The sequence below is a fragment of the Thunnus thynnus genome, chromosome 5, assembly GCF_963924715.1.
Source record: "Thunnus thynnus chromosome 5, fThuThy2.1, whole genome shotgun sequence".
Lineage (NCBI taxonomy): Eukaryota > Metazoa > Chordata > Actinopteri > Scombriformes > Scombridae > Thunnus > Thunnus thynnus.
Genome location: NC_089521.1, coordinates 33,030,964 through 33,056,369, shown reverse-complemented (window position 1 = coordinate 33,056,369; position 25,406 = coordinate 33,030,964). Strand labels below are relative to the sequence as shown.

The following is a 25,406-nucleotide window of genomic DNA, read 5'->3' as shown; positions in this document are numbered from 1 at the left end:
AAATGCCGTCAGGAACCATTAGCTCGATTAAAGAGAAGCACAGAAAATATTTAATTCTTTAAATCATTACTTAGAAACATTTGTTAAGACACCTTCTACTTTCTAACATTTACAGTATTAAGTCATACAGTTGTACTGATATGTCTTTACTCAGAGAGACACTTTTTAATTTTTTTATTTGAATTTTTTTATTTGACTTTTAATGAGGTATATTTATGTACAATTCAGGGGTAATTTAGAGTTTCCAATCAGTCTAACCTGCATGTATTTGTGTTGTGAGAGGAAACCAGAGTGCCGGGAGAAAACCCACGCAGACACGAGGAGAAAATGCAAACTCCACACAGAAACAAGCAGCCAGGCAGGTGAAGGTGTTTCTGTGAGGCTGCAGTGCTGATCACTGAGCCAGTGTGCCGCCCTGAAGAGGGGAGGAAGGAGGTGAGGAAAGATAGAGGGGGGCAGGAGAGAGGGTGGGGGTGGAGGAGGAGACAGGAGGAAGGAGGGAGGGTGGGGGTAAGAGAGTTGGAGGAAAGGAGGGGAGGGTAGAGAAGGGGAGATGGAGGGAAGGTGGGGAGGTGAAGGGGGAGGAAGAGGTTGCTACTGTGCTGAACAGCCAGCAGCTTCCTACACCTCGCTGTCGCTGTCACACTTCCTCTTTTGTATCCAAATCCAAAAACCTTTTTTCTTCTCGGCCTTCTCCTCCTTTTCCATCTGTTTATTCTCCGTCTTCTTTTCTTTCTTTTCCCTCTTTGCTTTTTCCTCCTCTGTCTGTTCAGCTATCCAGACCTGTTTCGGTGTTTGCCCTCCTCCTCCGCAACCAGAAACGTCTGAATATCTTCTTCTTCTTCTTTTTCAAAGATAGTTCCTGGAGTTTCTTGTTCTCCTCCTCCAACTGTTTATTCTTGGCCTCCCAGGTCTGTTCTGTCTCAGCCAGGTCCTTTTTTAGTGTCACACTAAAACTTGGCAGAGCAAGTGTGACGCTCTGGAGGAGGAGCAGGGGAATGATTGGGGTCTAATGTAGTGAATATTCTGTCCACCAGAGTCCGCCATTTAGACGGCATGAGAGAACTCACAACAGTGATGTTGAAAGATATCTACTTGATTTGACTCATTTGGACGCTAAAGCTTCATATTAGCTTCAGATAAACTTTTAAATACATTTTCACACAGAAAGAGGACTGTGGATTTTGTCTCCCATCACTTCCATTGTAAGTGCATTATGAAGGGATCTTCTAATGGTCAGTATGAACAGGAGGAATGATTATGGCAAGAAAAACCAATGTCAACTGAAGTTAGTGGTGAGTTCTGAAGCCAAGTTTGTAGGCTGGATTAAAAAGGCCATTAAAATTGAAATTCCCACCAAAATGGCGACGAGCGTGGATGACCTGGCTCAGCATTTTTGGGCTCTCTGGTGAGATTTGAAAAGATGTTTTAATGGGAAATATCCTCCAGAGATCAAATGCACCTCTTCAGTTTCAGTTCACAAGATTTTGTTCATTCTGAATTCACTTGGTTTCTGATAAATTCACTTCAGCACAATTCAGTTAGATATGTGTAGGTCAAGGTTTTCTTCATTTCAGTTTCAGTTGAACTCAATCTGGTTCACTTGACTGTGACTTCATTTGATTTCATTTCAAGCTAACTATCTGTCTGTCTCTACAGCTAATCATGGATACAATAGAACCGATATTGGGCCTTTGTAAAACTATCCTCGACTTGGTTGAGAAGACGAAGACCAATAAGGAGCGCTGCCAACGACTTGCGCAGAGAGTCAAAGACCTGGAGGAACTGGTTCTGACCATCAAACAAAGGCGGCCGGGTCAAATGTCTGACACTGTAACCAACGCTCTGAAGCAACTCTGCATCACTCTGGAATCAGCCAGGGAACTGATGAGGAAATATTCCCAAACTACTCGTTTTAAGAGTTTCCTGAAGTCCATGTCTCATGAAGACAAATTCTGCAAGGTGAATGAAAGACTGACTGATACCTTCCAGCTCCTGTCTGGCGCTCTGCAGATCGAGCACGGGAACATTTTGTACGAATTGTATGACAATGTTTCAGGGAGGAGACGGGGTGAAGAGTACTGCAGTGGCCCCACAGACCCTGTGCCTGCCCCCTGCATGTTGCCCTCTGCACCTCCCTGTAGCCCTATACCTTCCACACCTGTCACCTGCATGACACCCTCTGCATCTGTCTGTAGCCCCGTAAGTCCCACGCCTGTCACCTGCATGATACCCTCTGCATCTGTCTGTAGCCCCATAACTCCCACGCCTGTCACCTGCATGATACCCTCTGCATCTCTCTGTAGCCCCGTAACTCCCATGCCTGTCTGCTGCTTCATGACCTCCAGGCCTCTCTGTAGCCCCGTCACTCCCATGCCTGTCCTTTGCATCATTTCTCCAGTCCGTGTCAGCGCTGTGGCTCCCATATGTCTGCCTGTCAATGTGGCCACCATGTCTGTCACCAGGTCTATCACCTCCATGCCTTTTTCACTACAAAATAATCCACGGTAACAAGTTATGTGGTCAGTGATTCTTTTATTCCTTAAAACAAGACAAACATGCTGTAAAAACTTCCACTATTTTGCCTGCTGCTGGGGCTGCTTTGCTGAAATTTCGTAGGGGGCGCTATTCAGCCAGTTTGCATCACTGATGGAATATTGTCATGTAGACGTGTTCAGGCCGGGACTCTTATCAAACATATAAAGTTTGGTGCAGGCTGGAGCATTTACAATAAAGTTATAGCAACTTCCTCTGTCATGGTGAAACATCAAATCTCAACGGTGTGAGGATGAGAATTTTCTGCAGGGTGAGACATGTCTGTCTCGCTCACACCTGTGTCATCAAAATCATGCAAGTTTTGGGCCCATTCACTTGAATTTCAATTAGTAAATTGAAAATCCTTGATGAGTTTGTGTGTAAAACAAATTAATTTCCTAATTTTCATCAAGTCTATTTTTAGAAAAGTAAAGACTTTTGACCCACATGACCTGGTCAAAGTTTGATTGACATGTGTACTGTCAGGTGTGTAGAGACAATAAGTAACTGCAGCTGGACACAGAAAAATACTCATATATTTGAATGGAGAGTGTGAGTGAACCGCTAGTTGCTCAGGTCCTAATAAAGGAAAAACTGCAGTACAGAGCTACAAATTTTAGTTTTGATGGTATTTTTCTACAACACTTTATCACTAAACTGTCATCCTCACTCCATTTTTTCCCTTCCCCTCATAGGTCATCCCCACTACTTAGTTATAAATATCAGACCTATAATTATTGTAAAATAAATGATAATAACACCAAACTTCATACAAAGTTTGTATATAATGTACTGTATGTATATGGGCCTTTCTGCTGTATCCTACAAAAATGAGCTGCATTAAACCCCCACACCAGTGGCGGCAAGTGACTCAAAAAATTGGGGAGGACAGGAGGAAAACCAACATGGAATCTTACAACAAACCGCATCAAACTATATCATTGTCCCCCACCTGATGAAGTCGGAGGGAGGGGGGCAATTTTATATGCCAATAAAACAATTTGCTTTTAAAAACAAAAGGCTGCTTCTTTAAATACATTTAGCATATACATATTGTTTCTAAACAAAGAAGAGCTCATTGTTTGTTTGCTGTCTCTCTTCCTCTGTGTGTCTGTGTCCTCTTCCCAGGTATCCATGGTGATGGAGGTCACCTGGCTCAGGTCCTCTCTGTTCAAGTTCTCCTGATCAGATTTTTCATACACTACATGTTATCAGTCTATGTATAATTTTGCCATCCTGTTGGTCTTTAAAGTGATATATTATTGAATTTATATAGTGACTTTGCTGATGGAAACATCGCTGTTGCTGCTATAAGAAACAATGTTCTCAATTTATTCTTTTTAAAATAGTAATTAAAAACTCAGTTCGTTAGTAATGAAAAAGAACTGATAAGAGTATTGATAAATACTCTTATTTCTTTCTTCTGGAGTTTCGTTGATTCCACCATTGCAGTCAACATCGCAACATAAAACATCTCTACTGTTATCAGATCATTTTAACACCTGCAGACACAAACGTGATGAAACTGTTGGTTACGTTCCCTTAAGGTGCTGAAAATAATCTGAATCAAGCTGATGAGTGAAGGTGAAATTAATCAGCAGCTTCAACCAGGAAACCAACCAGAAGAAGAATAAACATGTAACTAACGGCAGGAGATTTTTAACATCTGTTGATTCACAAACAGTCTCAACTCTGTGTATTCATCTTTAACCTGAAGTGTTCTTTAAGGAAATCTGATCACAGAACAGCAACTCTGAACTCTGGAATAAAAAACCTGGAACAAAAGTCAAATATTAACAGACAGTATGAATCTTTATCAGCTGGATCATAAAGTCTGACGTGTGTCTTTTATTCCAACAAGGAAATAAAAAGTGCTGAGATGGCATTACTGCAGTCTGTTGTATCTCTGTGATATGTGCAAAATGGGACAAATAAGTTGTTTGTGGATGACATAAAGATAAAATTCTAACCATAGCGTCCCTGCAGCTGGCTGGTGGCTACAGCCTGACTATGGGAGGATGAGAAAATCAGTTTAAATCCATTCACTATACGCCTGTTTTACCAATGTTTTGTGATTATTATTTTTAATGGCACACGGTGTGTGTGTTTTTTTAAACATATTGTAATGATAATAGTCCAGCATTGTGTGAACTAACATCAAATTTTCTTGGGGGAGGAACCCCCCAAATTCTCCCAACCAAAACCCCTGTGGGCCTTTGAGCATTGCTTTGAACTTTCTGCCAGACAGTTGTAGGTCCAGTTATTCAATCAACTGGATACCATCATAAATCAACAACAATCATATCATATCAGCAAAATGGTGCAGAACAAGAAAAAATGCTGCCACTATTGTATTGAATACATCCTTCTGCTTTTTCCCAGCAGCCTCAGACTTTTTCCTCGGTACGCTGCTCTTGTTTCCTGTTGGAACAATTAATAAGAATGCTTCTTGTTTGCCACCAAATTACTGCTTACTGATTGGCTGGTGTTTGTGATCAATAACAAGACCTAATTAAAGTTTGAATGCCAAATTTCTAACTGTCAAATTTGTTTAAAACTAAATATAATTTAATTTAAATTCATATAAGCTTTGAGGCACTGTGCTTTTTAAATATTAGCAGCCAATCACTGAAAAGGTCTTTGAATTGTTGCCTCAATACTACTTAACATAAAACAATCATTTTGATTGGTCTGTGGTACCCAGGAAGTGTGTAGCAAAACCTTCAAGTTCATCAGGTGAGGCAAATCGCTTGGTATGCGCTGTGACATATCGAATTTTACTTTTGCATAATAAGGGTGCTAAACCAAAAACAGACTATTTAACAATTTGCAGAACTGTATTATGATGAAGTGTTTAGGAAATCTTTTAATTATAGTAGACATATTTGCCAAATACATATTGTTTTTTTGTGAATAAGTGTTTGAAGAAAACCATTTTGTCAAACGGTGTTTGGCGAAAAGAAAGACAGGGAGAGAATGTCGAGGTAAAATACAATCAGCAGAGAGAGGACATGATGGAGGGTGCCTTTAAAGAATATGGGGAGGCATCATTTGTTAATTATTTTTGTATTCATACAACACCTGATTCCCTATTTTACTCTGTTCAGCCCTTCTATTACTATGTTCAATTGTACTATATGATATATGTTCAAATAAAAAAATATTTGAAGTGAAAATGAATGTCTCAATTTACCTCACCAGTTGTCCCATTTTACCTGAACATGCCAACAATGTGAGAGAAGGGGTCTTGGTGTGTTTGAAGGTCTGTAAAAACAAGTGTTCTTCTAAACAAGTATACTTTACTACATCATTTCAAAACAGAAATACTGCAGAGATCCGTGATAACTTATGAAAACATCAGTGGAGTGAGGAACCAGCTATTTGCATGGTCTCCTGGTAATTCTACCAAAAAATGTCCTAAATGACCTGATTCCACTGAACTCCCGGAGAAAACCCGGAAATTATGAGCTAAGGGAGGAGCTGAAAGCAAAAGAGGCCAGTTTCACTTTGTCCTAGCGCGCACAAAACCTACATACCTGGTTCGAGACAGACAGCTCTCACTGACTTCAACTTTCAGGTAAATAATCTTTGTTTTTCCATCATAGCTAAACTAAACTCACAGCCTGGTCGCCAGAGTAAAACGTTGGCAGTTTATGTTTCTGCAAACCACAGAAAGGTTGAATATCTACGTTTCAATACATGTAATACATAGGATATTAACATTTCAACAATACGTATCATAGCAAAATGTCAACAATACGTATCATCTCAACATTTCTAAAGTGGCGTGCGTAGCTCACATGCGGTATATATGAGCTGACATTCCTGTTAGGAGGAGGAGGGGTTGGTGGATGATTAGTAAGTTTGTCAGGAAGAAAGTTGGAATCACCAAGTGGTCTTTGTGCTTAAACCTAAACAGAACTTAACCACAGCGTTGTCACGCCATATAACATCATTATTCAACGGGTAGAAATGTTACTATGCTACGTATGTAGAAATGCTGATAAGATACTGTGGTTTGCAGAAACGTTCAATGCCAACGTTTTCCTCTGGCGATAAGGTCGCAACTCCGCAGCTTACGGCTCTTCTTGAGTCCTCTTGTTGATTCTGTGAATCAGTTAGTGTGCTGCAGAGTCAGCATGTAGATCAGTAGCGCAGGAAGTCATTTCTCTACATGTTACAACAAGTTTCACTTTACAATCGGTTTGCAGTTTAGTGGAAGAGAAACATTTCACACAGTGTTCCACACAGAAGTTTGATCTGTCGTTGGATAAACCTGGTGAAAATTGACACACAGACAAAGGCGAGTTATTTCCTCCTGGGCAAAGAGGGAGAGATAATTACCTCAGTCATGCTTGGTACCTGCTCGTATGAGTGAATGGACACAGACAAAGGAACAAACTGTGCAGATTAAACAAACAAAGTATTTCTCCTCCCAATATATAATAATGCTAAACTTTATTTGTTCTACAAAACAGATATAATGTGCTTCCCATGGGAAATCAGAATAAAACACTCAAAGGAAATAAAATCAGGCCACTAAAAGTACAGAGAATGAGATACAGATACAGATACTAGTAGAGATAAGAGACAGATAGAGATAAAACATATTAGAACTAAAGTAAAACAAAAAACAAGAGGCTTTATTTTTTAAGATAAGTATAGAGAAGTGATTTAAAAGATGTCACTGATGAGGAAATAAAGATTTTCTATGAATAAATCTGAAGACAAATATGAAATCAATCTTAAATACCGTAGCTTTAAATTCAAATGCTGAAAATTTTATTTATTTTATTTTATTTTATTTTAGATTTGAGTTTTATAGAATATTTACAGTCTTTTTAGCATCAATTCCCTCTTTGTGTTTCCTCGGACAGTGTTTCCCAGTTGAGCTGCAGTGGAAAACCACTAGCCTCTTTTTTTGCGTGAAATAAGGAGACCATCAGCCATTCAAGGATCTAAAAATATATCAGCCACTTCCTGTGGAAATCAAAAGAACAATAACATCAAAAAAAAATGAAAGTAAAAATAACGGACAAATACAGCTCTTTTTTCCAGTATATACTTCACTCATAAAATAATGCAAGGGGTTTTCTAATTCTTCAAATACAGAGAGTGTGTTTTTAAAACATTTTAATATCAGCTTTACTATCCAAGTATGTTTATTTCAATTTCTTGGTAGTAACAAATATGCAAAACTTTTCATATTCAACATATTAAAAAGAAACTCCTGAGAACTCCTGAAATTTTACTCCACTCGATGTTTCACTTCATTTTTTATCAGCTCAGTTCATCTGAGTGCCCTTAAAGTCACTTTGATTAAATTCATGTCAGCCCGGTTCAATACAGAGCCAGCTGCTGATAATTATATTGAGCCTGTTATGTTGTTTAAAAGGGTTGTTATACAACTTTCTGTTGAACAGGTTTGTGGACAATCCAGATTAACTGGGACTGTGTGAGAGAAAGTCTCAGGAAATGAGTCTCTATAGCCTTTAAACTATCTGGTTCAATGTGTTGAACAGCCACAGGTGTCAGAGATGAGACATTAACTGTTTTCCAGTCTATTTATTAAATGTTGTCATCACCATTCAGAATCATTGATGGCATAATACCACAAAGGTTAAGTTACATTGTATGTTTCGATGAAGTTCCTGACCATGTCCCAGTGGTTGCCCAGGTCTTTATTAAAGTCTTTGCATTGACTTGTTGTGCAGCAGGATGGTTTGTGCTCTTTCCAGTTAATCAAACCTATGCTTGTGGCTGAGATGATTATTAAGAATGACATTTTCTGGCCCAGCAGACATATGACAGGACAAACCGGATAATTGATAAAGATTTGATTCATAAATGAAACTAACTTGAATCAGCAAGTTTTCACTTCTGGACATTTCTACAAAAGTTGTAATAAAGAACCTCTGATCCCACAACCATGCCGACATTGGGACATCAGGCATAATCTGGATAATTGTCCTTGATTTGAAAGTATAATGGAAGTTACATAAGCTCTGCACAGAGTTTTATTCTGAATTATCTTATATCTTACACATTTAGAGGATTTGAATGCTGATTTACATATATTTTCCTACTCTGTGCTTGTTAACGATACATTCAAATCCTGCTCTCATGCAACTAGATGAAAGCAAATAAAATGAAAACAATCTTCATGATTTGATTGCGCAAACCAACAAAATACACCTGCAGGTACCAACACTTTTAGAGGCATATTTTTCCACTTGGGACAGAGCCAGGCAGCTGTTTCCCCCTGCTGTCAGTCTTAATATTAAACTTGAACACTTTCTCAGACAAAAAAATGTCAATTTAACTTAGTTCAATTTAATTCAGTTTGGTTCAGATTATTTGAGTTGACTGGGACTCGTTTAAACTGGAATTATTTTGCATTCAGCTTTGTTTTATAATTTCTTTGTGTCCTCTCTGTCGCTCCAGCTGGTCATGGACACCATAAAAAACATCCTGTCCATTGCATCAAAGATCTACACCCTGGTTGAAAATGTTAAGGCCAATAAGAAGCGCTGCCACCGTGTCGCCCAGCGAGTCAAAGCCCTGGGCGAGCTGGTGGGGTCCATCAAAGAGGGGAAGGAGATGGTTTTAGAAAAGGCTCTAAAGGAACTTGCCATCACTCTGGAATCAGCACAGGAGCTCATCGAGAAATACACCTTGGCCAACTGGATGGAGTGCATCCTAAAATATCGGAGCCATGGAGACGAGTTCAACAGTGTGAACGAACGCCTTGACGACGCCTTCCAGGTTCTGTCTGGAGCTCTGCAGGTTGAGCAGGGGAACATGGTTTGCCAGATTTTTGATATGGCACAGGACAAGGTGGACGGGTGGACGGATGATGCAGAGCTGAAGAAATGTGAGGGAAACTGGTTTTGGCTTTGCCTTTGTAGAGTAGATTAAGCAAAAGTCAGATGGTCCATATGAGCCTAAATTTGATTTTTTAGTTTTAATCTTAAAGGACAGGTTCACCGTTTTTTCAAGTGTGTCTTAAAACAACAGTCAGTTGTCCACATGAACAGTGAAAGAGGTTTTCCTCGCTGTAATCACTCCTCCTGTTCATACTGGATATTAAAAGATCCTTCAAATGTGCTTTCAGTGTAAGTGATGGAGGCCAAAATCCACAGTGTGTCCACACAGTCATTTAAAAGTTGATGTGAAGCTTATATTCAGCTTCAGCAGTCTGAGTTAGTCATATCAAGTGGACATCTGACACATTTACAGTCTTTTTAGCATCAAATTCCCTCTTTGTGTTTCCTCGGACAGTGTTTCCCTGTTGAGTTGCAGGTGGAAGTATAGTAACAAAAACCCAAAGATATTCAGTTTACTCTCTGAGAGGACCAAAGGAACCAAAAAATATTCATATGTAAGAAGCTGGAACAAGAGAAATTTAGCATTTTTTTTTCATAAAAAATGACTCCGAGCCATAAATCGATTATACAAACAGTTGGCGATTAATTTTCTGTCAATCTACTAATCGATTAATCGATCATTGCAGCTCTAAAAAGCCTAATTGAAGTCTGTTTCTTACTGTAACCAGACCTGACTAACATAAAGATATGAGTTCAGTGTTTTCTAAATTGATGTTATTTCATAAGATCGAAGAGTAGAAGAGTAGAGAGGTTGGATTGGATTCAGAGTCTGGTTGTCTTTGTATAATCAGTGTTTGTGTGTTCCTCAGTGATCCTGGACCACATGAAGGAGCAGAAGGAGAAAACGGACGCCATGCTGATCAACGTGATAAAATTCATGGAGATGTGTGAGTACACTAAATCTCTTAAAGGGGTCATATTCTGCACATTTCTAGGTCTGTATTTATATTCTGGGGCTCAGTTAAAAACTCCTTATTTATCTTATACCGGCTCTTTATGCAGCCCCTCAGTTCAGCCTCTGTCTGAAACAGGCAGTTTTGGAGGCTACATCAACAAATCATGAAACAAACTATAGTAGCAGGATTTCACTACTTTTTCTCATTCTTTACTAGAAAGGTCAACTTCTTAAATACATATCTCTGGTTCCTCATTTGACGCTCCAAAATCGAAACAAGGTCACAGCAAGGGCGTCAAAGCACCTCATAATGCTTTTGGTGCATGTTCACCCATTTTAAACAACAGATTTACTTCAAAACATGCGTCAGACACTTTCAGAGCGTTTTGGCCTTTAACTGCAACAGCAGATTTAACATCTTTCTTTTTTCTTTTTTTTTTTCTTTTTTTTTTTAAAAAAAGGTATTATTTTTAAACACAAGCCAATTTTTTCAATAAAAAATAAATAAACAAATGTTTTTAAAATTATTAGAATTTTTATTATATGTGTGCACATGTGTATGTGAGTTACTGCCGAACACAAATATTATGAATGAATAATAGGAATTGAACCAATACATTAACACTTTTTTAAGAAATAAGGAAACATCAAACAATTTTATTGAAATTAGTAATAAAAATATATAAATTCTTAAATTGATTTTTTCTCATGTTAGAGATAATAGAAGCCATGAAAATAGTTGTAGAAGCAGCAAAAGTGGAATAGAAGCTGAAGCATTAATCAGAGTAGTATTAGTATTTCTAATTATTATTATTTATCTGTAAATAAATGTTGAATTATGTTCCATTCATTTCTTTCCCTCCTCGAGCTTCAGTTGCTGATTGTAGACGCAGTGAGTCAGTTTGCTTTGCTTCGATTCGCAATATAAAATAAAACTATTAAAGTCTTAAAACTAGGCTTTGAGACAGAATCCATCTTCCAGACCATAAGATGGAGGATGGACCTGTAATAGCTGATGTTGCAGCTATCCAGTGGTGCAAATTTCTAACAAATTTGCATTTTCTCAGATTATCCAAATGATACGGAGACAACGTGGGTGTTTTGGGTCAGTTGCCCACTTTGCCTGCTTGATAATCCAGCCTTGCTTGTAACTTTGTTTTTTACAGTGAACAAGCCCAGCCCCAGTGATGAGGATATCCGTCTGATCAAACCAGAGGAGCTGGAGTACCCCAAAGAGAAAATCGCGAAAACATCAAACTCAGAGATTTACAAAGGACAGTACCGCGGATTCACAGTGGCCATCAAGCGATACAGCAACCCTGTGAACACCTCCCCAAGGTAGAGAATAATACCAGTGTGGCTTTATTTTTAATTCTATTTAATTTACACCAGTATTTCAATTGACAACTCTGCCTCCTTTAGAGCCGAAAGCTCTATCACTAGCACTATCTCTTCTTCTGCAATGTGTCAGTGGTGGAATGTAACCAAGTACATTTACTCAAATACTGTACAGTTTTGAGAGACTTGTACTTTATTTGGGCGTTTCTTTCTTTCTATTTACTCCACTACATTTATCTCACAGCTGAAGTTGCTTTCCAGATCAATATTTTATAAGTAAATTACATGATGTGTTGTTATAGAGGCAATAACAGTAGCTGCATTAAAATGCAATTAACATGTATACGTCAGTGAATATTAATATTCCAATGATGTATACCATTATATATGATAAATATAACACTCTAAATGGGGTTGAACAATTTTACTTTTAATACTTCAAGTACATTTTGCTGCCAATACTTCTGTACTTTTACTTCATTTTAAATGCAGGACTTTTACTTGTAATGGAGTATTTTTTCATTGTGGTATTTCTAATTAAAAGATCTCAGCACTTCTTTAACCACTGGCAGGGTTGTACCTATCGGTGTTCCAAAAATCCATTAAAAGACAAACTTCTGCACTGAATAACACAGTCAAATGCAGATTAATTGCTGGACTACTTACCCTCTTTACACATAGACTGCGTCTACAGTAAGCCACTAAATTCTAAAACGCTGTTTTTGAGCATGAATGACCTGCGTCCACAGCAGGAGTTCAGCTTGTTTCTGCAAATACCTCCGTCTACATTGAAACGCCAAAACTGGTAGTTCTCCTCCTACTGAGCATCTGCAGAGGACAGACAAGGCAGTCAGCCACAGAAAACCAGCAAAGAAGAAACTGTACACCATTTACGTTTCTGCGGCGGCTTTCTGACATTTAGTTTATTGCAGCAGATTACAACAGTTTGAGTAGAGAAATGTGGTAGATAGCTATGTTTAACTCTAAACAAGCTGTCAAAGCAGACCATAAAGATAACAACACTCGCATGAAGCCGTCCACCATTGTTGTTATTGTTTACTCAAATACTGCACAATTTTTCCTGTGAACACTACAACACCAAGCCGGCGTTTTCAAATTTGCACACTCTGGAAGCCATTTTGAAAATAGACATGTCCACACTAAGCCAGCTAAATTCGTGAATGTATCGACTTTTCTCTGTTTTGGCCCTCCATCCACAGTTTTTCTTCTCTGAAAACGGAGCTTTTCCAAAATGGCCTCCGGAGTGTGTAAATGTGAAATCGCCGGCCTGGCATTGCAGTGTGTACGGGAAAAATGGAGCTTCGCGAAAACGCTGTCATACAAAAAAATGGTGGCAATGGTGCGGAGTTTCATTGGAAGAGGAAGAAGAAACACGGCAATAACTAACACAGTAGGAGCAGAACGAGTTGAAACTCTTGAATTTATTTGGCTTAATGTAGATGTGGCCACTCATGTGTCCCAGATACTGTAACTCAAAAAACTTACTCCATCTAAGATGCAGCTCTGATTTTGAGATACATTGTGACCCTAATTTGCTTAAATCTATAATCTATAGCATTTGACCATGAGGAAATTAAAAGTGTATGAATGTGGTATTTGAATATTAGCCGAGTAAGAGACGTAAAATGACAACAAGTCAAATAGACATTGATTCCTTCCAGCCAGTCGTACTGATATTAACACACCGACATCACTTTGAGCTCAGACTTTTTTTACTCAAGGATGTGACTCACTGTATTTGCCACATATCAACAAAAACATTTTCTCTATATTTAGTGTGGTGGAGGATGTTTTCAAGAAGGAAGTTGAAACCATGAAGCGCTTTGAGTCACCCAACATCCTGCGAATGTTTGGTATCTGCAAGCAGGCTGAAGATGGTGAGTAGACCACAGCATCACAGAATATCAGACGCATCACAAGCTGGCTGTGATGTTATTCAACCTGTTGTTTCTTTGTCACTGTCACATTACTGGACATAAATGATCTGGGAGTCAATTTTTAAAAAATTAGACTTTGACTATAGCTTGGATCTAACTTATAGTCAGTCTTCAGATAGACGTCTAGATTCATCCGTTGCATAAAGGTGTCTAGTCTTTGACTCTCTTAACCCTTAAATACTGTTCATATTCTAACAGTGTCCCCTCATAATTAGTTTCTACACCCATTTTCTGAAGAACAAAGCTACTTTTCATTCATAAATACATCATCAGTCATTAATAAATGGATGATTAATCCTAAATTAAGCTTTCAGGGAGCAGAAAGTGTATTTCATCATGAAGAAAAAACATTCACAATCACACTATATTATGGTCCTATGTTATATTAAAACAGGAGAACATAACAGCCGTGATGATTTCAATAAATGTTATATGATGTGAAGAATGTTTTTGATTTTTTTTAACAAATAATAACATAAGATATAAGATATAATAAGACATTTTTGTATATTCTGGGAAATATTCTGGGAAATATATATTAGGAAAGGTTATAGAATGTAATGCTAAAAGAAAGGTGTTTGGGATGTTTTTAAAGTTAAATTTAAAAAGTTTATTTATTTAAAGTGCAAAATCACACCAGGGTGTCTCAATACACTTTACAGCAGTAAAACAACAATATTTTACTGCTCTCAAATGTAAAAATTGGTCAAATCTGACCTGAACAGTTAAGTTAACTTGAAAGTGAGTGTAAATTAAGCCTTGTTATAAACTAAACACCATGGCTGACTGAGTAACTGACTGCGTCAAACTGCTCAGCTACCTTCACCCCAGCAGAAAACTTCTGCCTTCTGCCCAAACACTACAGAACCGGCCTCTGATAACACTCTCCAACCTGGTGGTCCTAATTAATGTTGTACAATAAAAGCAGTAATGTATTATTGTGTTAAAATGATTCACATAGCATCTTTAAATTATAATAATATGACTTGTATTTGTGGCTGCCTGAAGGATCCAACCCTCAGTACCTCATCATCACCGAGTACTGTGAGAAGGGAAGTCTGCGACAGGTTCTGGACTCGAAATGCGAACTGTCCTGGACCAGGAAAGCTCGAATGTGTCTGGACGCAGCACAAGGACTCTACCGGTCAGACTACAACTAATCATTCTTTGTCTAATTTACTGGCAAATTTCAATTATGTGCCAGAAATGATAAAACACAAAGAAGGAGATAGGAGGAGATAAACACAGTCAGTGCAGGCAAGACAGGAGTTTTATGTTTTCAGAAAATCCAGTGAATTAGACAAATCAACCTCATGGTTCAGGAGTTTTTTTTTTGTTTGTTTTTTTTGTTGAGTTAATTAGGCATCAACATAAATACACACATAACATGAACTACAACATAGAGAGTAACAAAGAGAATCCTTACATGGCTGAGACAAAACTAAACTCTATACAGATAAACAGTGACATACAAATATGCAAATGCATACACAAATAATAATACATATTGCTATAAAGGTCTATATATCCAGGTTCAAATAATTTCATCTGGTTTTGTTTTGCTTTTTAAATTTGAATAGTTTCTAAATTTGTCCAAAAGTCACAATTCATATCAAAATGCCAAATTCTGTGAAATTCCTGGGTTTTCCTTGAATGCTAAATAAGCTTTACAAAGCATCAAATAATTTGAAAGATCAATCTTCATCTGCTCTGAATGAGTTGGCAATAGCAATGCATTTCCGAACTTCCAATAGTGCAAGATCAATATATATTTTGTTATGTGAACTCCACCTGTCATGTCTACTAGTACCTAATTGAACAAAGTCTAGGATGTAGCGATATATATTATAGTTCATGCACAGAAGAGATTTCCAAAATGCGGTAAAAAGATCACATGACCACAACATAAAACCACCTATGACTCAGGAGTTATGAGCCAATGTGTGTGTCCTGTCGACTAGTACCTAATTAAACAAAGTAAGTAAGTAAGTAAGTAAGTAAGTAAGCTTTTATTTATATAGCACTTTTTAAAACACACAGTTACAAAGCGCTTCACAGACACATACACATGCAAAATTGAAACAGATAGATTAATAAAGAAGACAAACATGTAGACAAAGTAGCAAACATGACACAGAGAGAAATCAACCAGCATGAAATAAAACAGGACATGGGAACAAGAAGGGAGGTCTATAGAAAGGCTTGACGATATAAATGAGTTTTGAGGCGTCGTTTAAAACAGTCCAAGGATTCAGCAGGTCTAACAGATAGTGGAAGATGGTTCCACAGAGTTGGGGCTAAGAATGCTAATGTGCAGTCACCTTTTGATCTGTGGTTTGTGCAGGGGATAGATAGAGGGCTGAGATTTGAGGATCAAAGAGGTCATGTAGTGGAATGAGGAACAAGAAGCTCAGAAATGTAGCTAGGGGCGAGGTCATGGAGTGCTTTATATATAATCAACAGGATCTTGTAGTTTATTCTGAATTTTACCGGAAGCCAAAGGAAAGAGGCATGAACAGGGGTAATGTGGGACCTAGGGCTAGTTCTGGTAAGAAGTCTAGCTGCTGTATTTTGGATTAACTGTAAGCGTTTTAGAGAAGACTGACTGAGGCAAGTGTAAAGGGAGTTACAGTAGTTAAACTGGGAGAAAATGAATGTGTGGATTAATTGTTCAAGAACTGTAGGGGGCAATATAGGTCTTATTTTAGCAATATTTCTTAACTGAAGAAAACAGGACTGGACAAGCTTATTAACATGATGGTCAAATATCATATACTGGTTGAAGATGATACTGAGATTCTTAGCAGTGGATTTAATGTTCAGGTGAAGTGGGCCGATAAACTGAGGAGCAGCAGTGACAAAGATTTCAGGACCAATTAAAAGAACTTCAGTTTTGTCAGGGTTAAGATGGAGAAAATTTGGGGTCACTTTGGTAGCAGCTAAACACTCATGGAGGGAGGACAGTTGATTCAAGTTATTGGGTTTGGCAGAGAAATAGATCTGAGTATCATCGGCATAACATCAGCATAGGATGTAGCGATATATATTATAGTTCATGCACAGAAGAGATTTCTAAAATGCGGTAAAAGGATCACATGACCAAAACATAAAACCACCTGTGACTCAGGAGTTATGAGCTAAAACATTTATGATTGATTGATTTACAAATGGCCACATAGTGGTGCTATCCAAAAACATATAGTTTGTTTCTATATTTCTACCAAATATCACTGAGATCTGTTTACAAGTTTTTGAGATATTACACTAACTAACAAGACAAGTAGACAAATGGCACCGAAAACATGATCTTCATATTAAAATAAATGATTAAAAATGAATACATTTGGACACTAGGGGGCAGAATGACTATCATATGATTGCCTTATAAATTTTGCGGCTTGCAAGATCAGACAACAACATGATCATCCCAATGAACTTTTACTTGTATCCATGTGATGAACGTAACAAGACTTTCACACTGTATGACCGTATAAAAAGACATAGCTGTCAGTCAATGCCCACACGGAAGACATCAAAGCTACTATAAGTCTTCAAATCTTATTAACGGAGCAATGATTTCCAAAATGACCACCAGCACACTTATTAGACGGCCTTCATTTAGAGACTGAGACCAGAATGACTCATTGAAAACAATGATTGAGAGAGGTTGAGGCTTTTTGAATGGGAGTCAGTTGGAGCAGCTAGCAGCCATCGGTAGTACTTTAAGGTACTTCAGCCTCAAGACATGGTAGCTGCCACTTTTTGACATCACACAGAGAAAGGACATTATTTCTAATAAAGACAGAGGCTGCTCTCTCTCAGGCAGCGCCATGTTGATTTTCCTCCAGGTTTTGTAGCCAAAGTTCTACTGAATCAAACTATGACCCCAAATACCCTGACATCCATAATGTACAGCCAATGGGACTCGGCATCGACAGGAAACTGAAGTTATGACAGTGACGATTTTACTGCAGAGATAAATGGAGGACAAGTTATCTTTGTCCAGTCCCACCAGGAACTGTATAAAAACATGGCAGAAAATATCAGAGGATGGTGAAATGAATATTGTGATTGTCCGCAGTTTCCCCGTTCGCTGCCTTTGTACATTTATGTGCTGCTCTTCATTCTCCACACTACCTCCTGCAAACTATCAGCTCCTGAAGCCACCATAAGTCCAATATTCACTCTCCTTTTAGCTCTTGTTTGATCTCCACCAAATCCTGATAGTGAAAAATATCTGGCTCTTTAGCCTCTAGATGTTCCACTTTATTCACCAGTTAGTTTCTAATGTTGTCTGTCTGCAGTTTGGTCAGGTGGGCAGGTGGGGCTTTTTTAACAGAAAACAGCTGCTGTTGCTGGAACCATACAGTAAAAGTGCTGTAAAAACAAAACTAGTAGTTGAAAGATGCTCTGTGGTTCAGACAAGCAGTCGTTTCTGTTCCAGTGTTAGTAAAAGAAATATTGATTACTCCAGCTTCAAATTAAAATCAATGTTCAGGATTTCTTGTTTATAATATAAAGTTCTAATGATTATCACTGTTGTGTCTTAGACTGCACCAGACAGAAGAGAAAAGTAAGGTACATGGATGCATCAAGAGCAGCAGGTTCCTGGTGGATGAAAGCTACAGAGTCAAGGTAATTAGTAACCAGTGCATGCTGGGATTGCTTCTGGCCCATTGGATAGTGAAAACAAATAAAGTCTTGACATTGTTGTTTGTGGTTTTTGGTACAGTTGGCAGGTTTTGAGCTGGCGAAAACTGAGTCGTCGCTGAGAAAGATGACGAAGGGTAGAGACAAAAGGTCGCTGTGCTACTCCTCTCCTCAGATGCTCAGCAACCTCAACCACACCTACAGCAAGGAGTGTGAGATTTACAGGTCAGACACCAACCAGGAATTACACCAGACAGCTGCTCAACACCCGCAGAGATGTTAAATTATGTTAAGTTGTTACTGACAGCTTTATGAATACTTTACTAATGCTTTATGGATCAGATATAAGCCGTTAATAAGTGTAAATTTAGGTTAGCCAGGATGTGAAGAATCCTTTTATCATTTCCATCTGGTCAGAATTCATCATCAATGTTGGTAATTCATTCATAAATGTTGAAATAAGCCAGCAAGTCTCCAATACATAGAAAAATTAATACAGTCGATGTGAGGTGTGGATGAGTATATACACCAATAACATGAAATAAACTAACAGTACATTATACACAGATGATATGAAATGGTTTCTTCCTACAGACAACTGATACCCCCTGCCGGTGTGGATAAGGCACCGACAGACGGCTGTCCTCTACCTCTGACCTAGATATCGAACGTAGTACCCAAAATCTACACACAAGACGATCCAAGCCTTGCTTAGGAAACCAAATTCAGCCTGGCTTCTATAATCACCAGCTGTCGTTGAACCACTACTAACGGGCCTATTTACTCAGGAATTCCTAACAGCCATGAGTGACAACGAAGTGTATTGGTGCAAATAGGTGTTGGAGGTCAGGTAACAGGTAACAGGTCATCTCTGGAGGAGGCCCACTCTGACGGCCAATTAAACCCCTAATAATAAATTTCTCAACCTAATTCTATTCTGACATCATACATCTATCACATGTACAGCAACATGTTGACCTCAGTCACTAAACCTGAACCATTGCCCTCCTGTTATTCAATAAACACTGCAAATGTATCTTTAACAAATTTCAACATAATTTTTAATCAAAATAAATTTAAATCTAATGTCAGTCTATCCCAAAGGAGGTGTCTTTGCTTACCTGGGAGAAACCACAAGACCTCAGAGATGAGCACAAGTCTGTGGAGTGTGTAAAAACACAAACCAGTTTTATTTGGTTTTACAAAATAAGTAATCTAAGAATGCAAATTGTAAAATACAAAAACTTGAGCAAAAAATTAAAAAGCATAAAGCTAAAATCTAAAGAGAGTCTCAAAGAGATCTCTCTTGAGAGGTTCCACAAAAAAAAAGGGAACCTCGATGCTCTCTTGGCTTTTCTTTTTATAACTCAACAACTCCCTCTTATTTGTATTACCGCATATCGTCTTTCTCCAGGACATATATCAGTTACATGCTGATGTTACATGACTTTATACAAAATAATGACCTTTTCTTTGTCTGTCACTTACATCAGATTACATGGATTTTTTGAACTTCTTCTTTTTTACATTTGAGATTAAAATCAGGGATATCTGCTAGGTGCAGAAGACCGCTTCTCCTTTGCCTTTGCCTCAGGTTATCTGACGGTTGTCTATGTTTTTGATGTTTGTTTGTGTTTAAGTCATTCTTGATGGTTCAGATCTACTTCAGTACAAATTACACAAATTGTGTAAATTCCCCACAAATGGTGCAAGACACTAAACTATGTTTAATTTGTCACCAATTAAAATTGAATAAAATAGTCAGAAGTAGGCTTAAGTAGAGTTTGAGACAAACTGGTTTTAAACTGACCGCAAAAATTGTTTGCACTACTTTACACACATAACAACTACAGTCGTTGTGTATCGGGCTCTGAGCACTTTGCGGGTGACCTACGCTCAACAATGTACCTGAACGCCTCCTTAAAAGCTTTGTTTTCACTGTCTACTTTTCTCTTTTTAGAGCACTTTGCGCTGAGCACTTTTCTCTGCCTTATGTCACAACTCGTGTCTGATCACTCGCTGACTCCCTGACTATCGCATATCCAAATTGAACCAAATTCAACACAGCACTTCCTTTTGTCGGTCTAGAGTTGATCAGATGAACAGTTCAAGAGATACGCGAAGGACATACAGACATACAGACAGAGATTCCTTCCTTTAGTAGAGATTAATAAAGGCTTGTGACTTTCTCATTTTCTAATGAGCAGATATTCATGGTTCCCAGAGGATGAATCCTGCTGACTTTTGTGATCTCTTGACTTTCCACTAGCGCCACCAGGAGGTTGACATTTGTAGTTCAAAGTGAAATATCTTGACAACTATTGCATATATTTATGGTGCCTGAAGGATTAATTCTAATGACTTCGGTGATCCTCTGATTTTTCATTTAGCGCCATCATCTGGTCAGAATTTAATTTTCTGCAATACTTACATAATACCTGCAAAAGTAATGACATTCCTATCAGGCTCAGATGTACTTTGTGTTTAGCTCATGTCATAGAAATGATTAAAAACAACAACAAAAAAACTCTCTACTTCAAGATGCAAAATTTCTTTTGAAGAACAAGAAAAAGTTTGTACAAAAGATTGCTCCAGACGTTGCTGATTTTATCAGGACATGTGCTCATGGAGAGAGCAGAAAGGATCTTTCTCTGGCATTTTCCCTACAACACTTCATACTGTATTACAAACAAGTCATCCCATTGGGCCGCTCCAGAGACACCGAGGCTAAACAAAAGGTAGCAGCACAAACACTACAGAGTACAAAAAATCTAGTGACAAAGTTAAAAGAAAAAGAAAAAGTTTAAAAGTCAAAACACTTAAAGGGCAGGTTCACAATTTTTCCAAGTCTGTCTTAAAACAACAGTCAGGAGCCCAAATGAACATTGAAACATGTTTTTCTTGCTGTAATCATTCCTCCTGTTCATACTGACCATTAGAAGATCCCTTCATAATGCACTTACAATGGAAGTGATGGGCGACAAAATCCACAGTCCTCCTTCTGTGCAAAAATGTATTTAAAAGTTTATCTGAAGCTAATATGAAGCTTCAGACGTCCAAATGAGTCAAATCAAGTAGATATCTTTCAATGTTACAGTCTTTTTAGTGTCAAAGTTCCTCTTTTTGTTACTATACTTCCACCTGCAGCTCAACAGGGAAACACTGTCTGAGGAAACACAAAGAGGGAATTTGATTTGATCTGATAATGTTAAAGCCATAAAACACTGAAAAAGGCCACTGCTTTGCTCAATCTGCAGGTATCAGCTGATGACTTCCCACTGCTCTCTGGTTCTCTGTCTATAGATGAGATGGACCAATGATTGAGTGAAGATTCTCAAATCAAGCAATAAATCATTTCTCACTATCTTGTAAATGTTGTCTTTCAGCTTTGGGATCGTCCTGTGGGAAGTTGTGACCCGTGAGAGACCTTTTGAAGGTGTGTATGTGCAGAGCGGACAACAGCATCCAACCATAAAGCAACACAGCTTCATGCTGACCACAGCCACTGCTCTCTGTGAAAAGAGGAAACTTTTATCTTTTAACAGCTGCATGTCAAGCCTGCAGTAGTTAATCTTCCATCCACCAGTTCCCTGTTAAAACCTCTTTGCAAGATATCTTGGTGTCCTGTTTGACAGCGATTTATAGTTATTAATAGGTCATTAATGAATGTAGAAACAAACAATTTTAGGCATGAAATTTGTTATAATCCCTCCTAGAGCTGCAACAATGAGCTATTTTAATAATCGAATCATTGTTATTTTACAAAACAAAAATGAAAAATATTTGCTTGTTCCAGCTTCTCAGATGTGAGGATTTGATGGTTTTCTTTGTCTTTGTCTTTCTTTGTCAATTTGGGCTGTGGGAATTTATAAAGAGCATTTTTTTCACTACTGTCTGACATTTTATAGACAAAACTATAAATGGATTAGATAAATAATCGTTAGTTGCAGCCCTAATCCCTCCTGCACCGCTGCTACACTTTTACACACAAGCAACTCAAATCACAGATTGTGGCTTTAAAGTAAAGTTAAGCTTTTTAAAGAATTTAAATATTACACACAATCAGATCCTCAGATATGTGCATTTCTAATCACTTTAAATTTACTGCTCCTGAATAAACTGCTTTATGCTGCAGTGCGTTGTATGTTACTGTTGTGTTATACTGTATTTCTTCCAGGTTGTTCAAATGAGGAAATCAGTCAGAAAGTATGCAATGAGAAATATCAAGAGCCGCTCCCGGACGACTGTCCTGAATCACTGGGATGTCTGATCAACGCCTGTCGGACCTATGATAGCTTCCAGAGGCCATCAGCTGGAGGTAAATTACAATCACTGTCATCATCATACACACGGTCACGTTAAAGGTGCTGTAGCTGCTAGAATGACTTACAATGAGTGGACAGGTTTCAGTGCATGATTTGATACTGTGATGGAAGAAGTATTCAGATCCTTTATTTCAGAAAAAGTACAGCAATGTACAAATACTCCATTACAAGCAAGATGTAGTCAAAGTATTGCAGTAAAAGTAGTGGTTTGGTCCCTCTGACTGATATATTATTATATATGACATCATTAGATTATTAATAGTGAAGCATCAGTGTTAGAGCAGCATGTTACTGTTGTAGCTGCTGGAGGTGGAGCTAGTTTACACTACTTTATATACAGTTAGCTAGTTTAGTCCAGTGGTTCCCAACCTAGGGGTCGGGCCCCTCCAAAGGGTCAGCAGATAAATCTGTGGGGTGGTGAGATGATTAATGGGAGAGGAAAGAAGAAAAAACAAAGTTCTGATACACAAATCTGTTTTCAGTTTTTGGACTTTTTCTCTAATCTTTGATTTGACCTTTAACAATGTAGTGTAATTTATGAGCTCATAATATGTTATTTATGTAAAATTTTAATCTGAAAAGTAACTAAAGCTGTCAAATAAATGTAGTGGAGTATAAAATACAATATTTCCCTCTGAAATGTAGTGGAGTGGAAGTATAAAGTAGCATCACATGGACATACGCAGAGTACGCATAGTACAAGTAAAATACAAGTACCTCAAAATTGTACTTAAATACAATACTTAAGTAAATGTATGTAGTTACTCTCCACCACTGTAAAACCTCATTCTAAAAGGTTGTTTACACTGTTAGCAAGCATCTCTAATAATAATAATAATACTAATACTGGGTCTATTTTTCTCTTCTACAGTGCTGGTGGATAAACTGCGCAGCGTGGTGGCACAGATGGAGGAGGAATGAAACGTTTCATCCCTCTGCCTCCTCGTCAGCTGTCCTCAGGGATTCTGCTTGTGATCGTGCTCAGGAGATTGTTGTCAAGTCTGAAAACTGGCCTGTAACTAAGAAAATTGTGATATAATATAGAGCTGCAATGATTAGTTGATTTATCGACTAGTCACCAGCAATATTTTATAATCAATTAATAGTTTTGAGTAATAAAAAAATATCCAAATTCTCTGATTCCAGCTTCTCATGTGAATATTTTCTGGTTTCTTTAGTCCTCTATGACAGTAACTGAATATCTTTGGGTTGTGGACTGTTGGTCAGTACAAAACAAGACATTTGAAGACATCATCTTGAGTTTTGAGAAACAGTGATCGCCATTTTTCACCATTTTCTGACATTTTATAAACCAAACAACTAACTGATTAAATGAGACAATTATTAGCAGATTAATCAATAATGAAAATGATCATTAGTTGCAACCCTTATATACAGTAAATCACAACAAGGCACTAAAGGCCATAAGTTGTTATCTCAGTTTATGAGTTGACTCTTGGATAAGCATGTCTTCAATCTAAAAATCAACCTTCTTATGGATTTTCTTACAATTATAGTGTGTTGTTTGAACAGCATCATAACTTAAAATGTCTTTTTAATGATTGTATATTAAGGACTCCAAACACCTGCAGGATGAGCTGGTATTGTGTTGTCATTTTGCAGCTGGTAGTACTACAGTATTTTAGTGTACTTTCCAGAATAACTAGGTAAGTTGTATTCTATAGCGCAACAAGTCTTCACTACCTTGTATATCTTCATGTCATACAAGAGCAGTATGTGGCTGTCATGTACAAACTTGTTACCAGAGGTGGAAGAAGTTCTCAGATCCTTTACTTCAGTAAAAGTACCAATTCAGCAATGTAAAAATACACCATTACAAATAAAAGTCCTGCATGAAAAATCTCACTTAAGTAAAAATACATAAGCACTAGCAGCAAAGTGTACTTAAAGTATTAAAGTAAAAGTACTGTGAGAACTTTGAGTGTTTTATTAATTTTTCCAGACATGAAAACTGAACATATTCAGGAGTTTGGAGTCATATTGACTTTAATTTTAGCAGTCAAACTCTCCCTGCTGTCCATAAGAAGTGATGCAACAAGAATCCTGATCCTTCAATACAAGTAGAAATATTTCTGTCAGTAAAACAATCTTCATGAATCAGACCGTTATGGCTGAGTAAAATCTAAAATCTGATTTGATCTATATGTCATATATCGCTCCAACAAAATCATACTGTATAAAATAAATTGTGGATATTTGTAAAGACGTGAGCAGGGAAAGGAGTGTGTGTGCTAATTACTCTACAACCTATCCTATTAGGATGTTAATGAGGTGGCTTCAGCACCTCTGGTGAGTAATAGCTGGTTGCAGTGTTGGGGGCTAAACAACTAGCATGCAAAATGCTAACAACTCTCTGCTAACACAACCACCAGTGCACACTGTATACGATACACAACCACACTGTATATGCTTGGCAGAGCACTAAAGAAGTCAAAATTTCAAAAATTGGAATCTTCGGAAAAAATATTGATAATTCAAAAATATGAATTATTGATTATTGCAGATAACTATTGCAAAAAAAAGGCTGATATCAGGGAAGCCTCACACGGGGCACCAATCTGCTGGGACTGGTAGGAGCGGTATGACTGTGAACAACAAAACCAAATAATCTGATGCATTCATGTTCTCTGAGAGCTGCAGATTCAGAGCTGCAACAAATAACTATTGATTTGTTTAAATTCATCTAATATTAAAAATGAACCTTTTACTCGATTTTACATTCTTAATTTAATCTGGTTTTTCACAAATACTTAAAGAATGTTATCAAATAAAATGATTTAATTATCTTTTTTATCAC

General features: G+C 37.8%; 1 protein-coding gene across 1 annotated transcript; it reads left to right on the top strand.

The window, feature by feature from the left end:
• Positions 1–5,936: 5,936 nt before the first annotated feature.
• LOC137183646 (mixed lineage kinase domain-like protein) lies at positions 5,937–23,728 on the top strand. The gene is made up of 11 exons (XM_067590840.1): positions 5,937–6,112; positions 8,980–9,409; positions 10,232–10,309; positions 11,484–11,655; positions 13,453–13,553; positions 14,622–14,757; positions 18,164–18,248; positions 18,346–18,488; positions 21,650–21,699; positions 22,441–22,581; positions 23,460–23,728. The coding sequence occupies exons 2-11, from the start codon at positions 8,986–8,988 to the stop codon at positions 23,507–23,509; spliced, it is 1,380 nt and encodes a 459-aa protein (XP_067446941.1). The 5' UTR covers positions 5,937–6,112; positions 8,980–8,985; the 3' UTR covers positions 23,510–23,728.
• The last annotated feature ends 1,678 nt before the right edge of the window (positions 23,729–25,406 follow it).